Source organism: Oryza glaberrima, chromosome 11 (genome assembly GCF_000147395.1).
Source record: "Oryza glaberrima chromosome 11, OglaRS2, whole genome shotgun sequence".
Classification (NCBI taxonomy): domain Eukaryota; kingdom Viridiplantae; phylum Streptophyta; class Magnoliopsida; order Poales; family Poaceae; genus Oryza; species Oryza glaberrima.
The window spans coordinates 3,716,868-3,722,965 of NC_068336.1; the positions used below are offsets into that span (position 1 = coordinate 3,716,868).

The 6,098-nt window shown below is 40.7% G+C and overlaps 1 protein-coding gene across 1 annotated transcript; it reads left to right on the plus strand.

The window, feature by feature from the left end:
- Nucleotides 1–4,909: 4,909 nt before the first annotated feature.
- LOC127755152 (vegetative cell wall protein gp1-like) lies at nucleotides 4,910–5,871 on the plus strand. Its single transcript, XM_052280795.1, has one exon. It carries the CDS (start codon nucleotides 4,934–4,936, stop codon nucleotides 5,651–5,653), a length of 720 nt encoding a protein of 239 aa, XP_052136755.1. The 5' UTR covers nucleotides 4,910–4,933; the 3' UTR covers nucleotides 5,654–5,871.
- The last annotated feature ends 227 nt before the right edge of the window (nucleotides 5,872–6,098 follow it).

A 6,098-nucleotide genomic window follows, 5' to 3' on the forward strand; every position in this document is an offset into this window, starting at 1 on the left:
GTAGCTGACGAGATGATGATGATGACTTGTCCAGTTGTTCATGCCTGTGACTGAAAATTACACGCAAAAAATGACCGCTGCGTCAAGAAACAGATGGGGAGAGGCTGCAAGTAGGAGGCAACCAAACGTTTTGTTGAATTTGATTATGATCTGCTAAGTGCAACACTAAGCAAAGATTAGCATTGTTAATTTGTAGGTTTCACTACTTAATTGTAATGTGCAGTGCGTGGTAGGCTGCAAAGCTACTAGTTGACTGACCACTGGGAATATCAGTGCTCCGAAGGTTGAAATGTACAAATCAGATGAATGTGAAGGGCACAGAATTTCACTGAAGATTTGGGGAAAGAAAGGGAGATACACTGGAGATATTGCTGTATCTGACATTACTGACCACATTATTGAAATGGATTATTTGCACTACAATGTGAAACATACGTTTTGTAAAAAAAAAAAAACTTTATTCCACTGCATTATTCAGACGGCTTATTTTAAGTTATTTTTTTAAGTTCATTTTTTAAGATATTTATTTTGTCCCTGCAATCAAGTAGATAATCTCCTATAGTAATCTGCTTAATAATTAGGGCATGTTTGATAGAGCTTCAACTCCTAAATTTAGCTTAAAGAGTTGGGTTTGGTCTAGAGTTATGGAGCAGTTTAAACTCAACTCCACATCTTTAGTTAATTTTGTAAGAGCGCTTCACCTCGCTCTATTTTCATTTTAGCTGGAGTTGAAACTGTTTGGCCGGACAACTATGCCAATCAGGCCCTTGTTTGGTTCAGAAAATTGTCTATCAATGTGTTGTATTAATACCCTACCCTACTGCTTCTGATTAGTGTTGACTTGATTAGGTTAAAGGATCAAATCAAACAAATGTAGTGCAGATGCAAATGGTCAGATATCTCTGATCCGCTAGCTGCTAGTACAGATGTAGGGATTGTTCATCATCAAACTCCTATCTTAATAGATGAAGGAATAATTATTTCGACCGCTACATAATTATAAATAGTGTTCACACAAATCGACAGAGCAAAGAGTTGGAGAGCCTGATGATTGGCGCAAAAAAGCAGGACACGCACCAACGCCGACGCACGAGTAGGTCAGGAAACACGACAAATTAAAAGCAAGAAATGAAGAAGAGAAACAGAAAGGCATGTAGGTGTATGAGTGATTGATTGATTGATACCGTGATAGGCACTAATGTAAAAACTTACATTAACAACATCATATGATCATATCAACCTAGGAAAAGATGGAAAGAAAGCATGCAGAGGCCATATATAAAGTGCCCCTGTCCTTTGCATACACATGTGCATTTTAACAGGATGGTCATTAATTAGTAGAAATTTAGCAAATCAGAGAGAGGACCAGAGGTGAGAGGTCCCAAATCATGTGCTTCAGACGGCTCACCACCACACTGCACTAGATGCATGATCATCCAACTTGCTGGCAAGTTATTTTCCAGATATTAGGTACATAGCTAAATAATGTAATAGCGTAAATTTATCACTGATAAGAGAACTGGTACATTTTTGCATTGAAAAACTCATGCAATCGTTTATTTCTCTTTTTTGCCATACGGTTTGGTTTGTATCCAAAGACCTCCCTTTAGTGTCTCAAAATACCATTTTTACCCAAAAAAAACCATTTTACCCTTAGAATTACACTGCTATGAGCTGAAATTAGCCCTCTCGTTTCCATTAAGTTGGTTTTCCGGACTACTAAAAAGTGTATTTTTTACAATAATTTTCTATCTAAAAGTTTCTTTGAAAATCTAGTAAATCTTGTCGACGGGCTATATCCGCAGACGGTATTCGTAAAGTATGGGGATCGTTGAAGGTATGCCATTTGCATAAAGAGAAGGGTGTGCCATTTGCCCATCCAACGCAAGTTCAGAAATGCAACACTACAGTGCTGTGTTTCTTGCACCGTAAGGGCTTAGCTACTTCCTGAAGAACGGCTCAAAAATTTCAGAGGTCAGCTGCGCCCATCCTGTTCCAGCATCGTCGCCGAGCCTCAAGAACACGTCTTCCAGAGGCACGCAAGTGATCATGTGGAGGATGAGGCGTTACTGCAGTGATCTCTGTGGTGGTCTTAGCTTATTCAGGCACTTCACTAAAGATTCTGCAGAGCCAGCTAGCTCCCATTCATTGCACTCTGCTCCTACTCAAAATGTGGTCAAAGGAGAGTAACGTCTTGTTTAATTTAGTTCAGATAACGAAATTAATACACTTTTCCATTGTCTGAAAACTATAGTAGTACTGTACTAGCTAGTACTGCTGCTCATCATCTCACTCCCTCTACTTCAATCTACTACTTAAATCATAATAGCATATCATCCGCAGCCAAAACTTTGATTTTAAAACTTAAGTTCAGAGTTGGTTTTGGTATTTTTGTTATCGTAGTTTATTTTTTATATTGGCATTTAAGTCACCATGAACATATATATAAAAGTTTTATTTACAAATTATATTTTGATCGCTAATAAGCACTAGAGCTTATAATCAGTTATATGTGAAATGATGGGATTGTTAGCACGAATTCTACTTACAAATGCACAAGAAATCAAGAACCAACATGAACTACAAGATGGTAAATTCAGCTGAACTACTGGCATGAAAAATAAGCAAGAAACTCTGCACTTGAAAAATAAGCATGAAAAATAAGCTGAACTACCTGCATTGCACTGCACACTTCCCATATTATCCAATACTGAAAGTCTGATGAAACTGAAACAGAGGCAGCAGAAGCAAACCCTCCCTTTGGTCTCACTCGTCCTCCCTTCTACGGATAAGAATACAGCTCAAATGTCCTCATTTTTTGCGTATTTATGTACGTATATGTACTTTCCATCGTACATATTTATTAGTGTACAGTAATGCAAACGGTTCAGTGCAGTGCAATTAAAGATAAATCCTTACAGGAGCACACGTGGCATATATCACCTGCACTTTATATCTGAAATAAAAACCAGAGTCGAGCCATCTACTATATAAGTAGGAGCTCTACCTACAAGTGTAACTGTCAGGTTGTACATGAGAATTAAACAAGAGCAAAAATCAAGTCACGGCTTCTCTTGATCTATCACATAACTGAAAACGCCTTGCTACCAGCAGAGAGGTGTACAAATTCAGTATGAACTAAGAGATAAAATATCAAAATAAGAGTGTAGTATCTTTGTTTGGTTGTAGTTAGTAAGTGCAACAACCATAAAATACACCTGAAATTTGTATGGATATCTTTTCTTAGGAAGAAATTGTGCTCACTCTGACCTAAGCTCTGGTTTAAATTACACCACAATCTCCATATATGGCACATTATGAACTGCTACTACTAATTAATTCCTAATGTTGAGCAGTACTCGAGTACGTTTTATGTCCTTTTTGGTATAAAACAACTGTTCGAAGTAAAACCAGCATCAATTTCAAACAGTTTGAATCAAACCAAACAGCTAATTGAAAAATGCGCTGGCTAACTGCTACAGCGTCAGCTCTCTGTGGCCTCTGCCCCCATATAATGAAAACATGTGATTTGTACTACTATTTTCAGAGTTGCGTATGAGAGGATCTTATATTCTTGTTTAATTGTGTCATGTCCTCTAAATGGTCTACAGTTTTCGATAAAACTAAATTGTCTACAGTTGAAATTAGTACATCTTCACATGAGTTTATGACATTACCTTTGGTCTATAAACTGTTGACTGTATATAAAATTTGTTTGGACAGATAGAGCATTCTGTACTAGTGCAAACTAATTATTTCCGCCCTAAGAAACCGAAACATGAGAAAAGCATAATAAAGAGCACATTTTGTACTCCCTCCATATTTTAATGTATGACACCGTTGACTTTTTTTTTACTAACGTTTGACCATTTGTCTTATTTAAAATTTTTATATAAATATAAAAATATTTTTTTCATGCTTAAAAACACATTTGATGGTAAATCAAGTCACAATGAAATAAATGATAATTACATAAATTTTTTTAATAAGAAGAATGGTTAAATATTGATTAAAAAGTCAACAACGTCATACATTAAAATACGGAGGGAGTATCACATAAAGCACACCTTATTTTGCTTTGCAGATATTTAGACACCTAATTTTCACCTTGCGCTAGGTATATCATCGCCATAAAGATCTCATGAAATTATCGTAGAACCTAAATAAAACTCTATAAAATAAAATATGGTTGTCTCTTTCGTTGCCACAATTATGACATGCCACGGTTGTTTTTTTTATCCTTGGACCGAGACACGTTCTTCTCCTGAACATGTTTGCAAGTCAAGTTAAACATGTCCTTATAGTATGTAAAAAAAAGCACTACTGGATCATGGTGGGAAAAAAACATTTAATTTACCTAACTTAAAGGCACAAAGCAAAATGAGCGCAATTTCAGTGGTGTAAAATCAGTTTTCTTTTTTATTACTTTTAATTCACTTAGTAGCTTCATCTTAAGTGTAATTTTTCCATTCTTGGAAACTTACATGGAGGTACCATACTTTCTATTATAAATTTTGATATATTTAGATAAAAAATTTTAGTATAAAATTTATATACCTCGAGATACTTTTCTCAATTCTCAATGACTGTAGAACTCCTTTTCACTTAAATACTACTACGTACTACAGATATATTATTATTGGGGAGGATTCTCTACCATAATGTCACTACTATTACAGAAATCAGTACGTAGATCTCACCCCTTCTATTATCCCACACGTTAGCATATGTAATCGTAGTGTTATTATGCCCACACATCAGTGTATGTAATCGTAGTGTCATTATGGCAAATGATGTGAACCGTAAAAGAGAGCTAAAGAAGAATAAAAGTTATGCAGAAATTGAAGGGCTGAAGTGCAAATGTGGCCACCGTATTTATCCCGCCTCTGTCACTCTTGTCTGTCCCCCGCCTTCCCTCGTCTCCTCGCTGGCCATGGCCACCACTCACGCGCCACCGCCGCCGCAACCACCATTGCCGCCGGCGCCGGCGCCTCTGCCGCTCTCTCACCGCCGCCACCGTGCTTCCTCCTCTTCCTCCTGCTCCCTCTCCACCGCCTCCTCCTCCTCCACCGCCTCCTCTCCCTCCCCGTCCCCTCGCGGCCGGACCACCAACACCAGCGCCGCCGCCGCGACAGCCGCCACGCCGACGGCCACCTCCGTCGTCCCGTTCTCGTGGGAGCACCACCCCGGCATCCCCAAGACCTCCCTCCACCCGTCCAACTCCCCGCCCACGCCGCCGCTTCCTCTCCCCCCGGCGCCGCTCCGCCGCGCGCCGGCACACCCGTCGTCCCGCCACCACCACCGACGGCGCCACCACCACCAGCGCGGCGGTGCCATAGACGCGCCACACTCCGACCCTTTCGCCGCCGCGCTCGCCGAGTGCACCAGGGAGCGCGCCACCACCGCCATCGACGACCTCTTCCCCGCGCCGCCCGCGCCACCGCCGCCGCCATCCTCCTCGCGCCGCTGGTCACTCTCCGCCGCCGCCGGCGGCGGCGGCGGCGTCTTCGGCTCTCTCCTCGACCTGTACGGCTGCAAGAGCGCCATGGCCGTGGCGGAGGGCGCGTTCGTCGTGCGGCGGCCGGTGGCGGCGGCGCGTCCGTCTGGGCCCAGACGAGCTGCGGGCCAGGGCCGGGCCCGGGCCGGGCGGTGACGTGGACGCATCGGGCGAGATCGATGGGCTCTCGGTTAGGTACATAAATAATCCGTGTGTGAACTCAAAAACTCTCAAAGTGTTATTACTCCTATTTGGGATCTAAAGGAAAAGAGATTTCCTACCTTTCTCTCTCTTTTTTTTTCTTCTTTTTTTAAATTTTCTTCGAATTTCGCCTGTGTTCTGATGGTGATTTGAAATGGAGATAGTACATCTCACCTTGTGGTATGGCGATCTATATATAAAAAATTAAGCATGTTCATAGTGGTTCTTGTTGTTGTATATATGTATAAAACATCTTTTTTTAAAAAAAAAAAACCTCTCCATTGTTAGTTTTACATTTTGATAATAAGGTTTGGATTCACACGGTTTAGTATATATAGTGGAGAAATTGATTATGCACATAAATAACACATAGACAACCTTTTTTTTTCAAAATTAGCCA

Excerpts from the sequence above, each read along its gene's own strand:
- LOC127755152 (XM_052280795.1), top strand. The coding sequence starts at position 4,934 with ATGGCCACCACTCACGCGCCACCGCCGCCGCAACCACCATTGCCGCCG.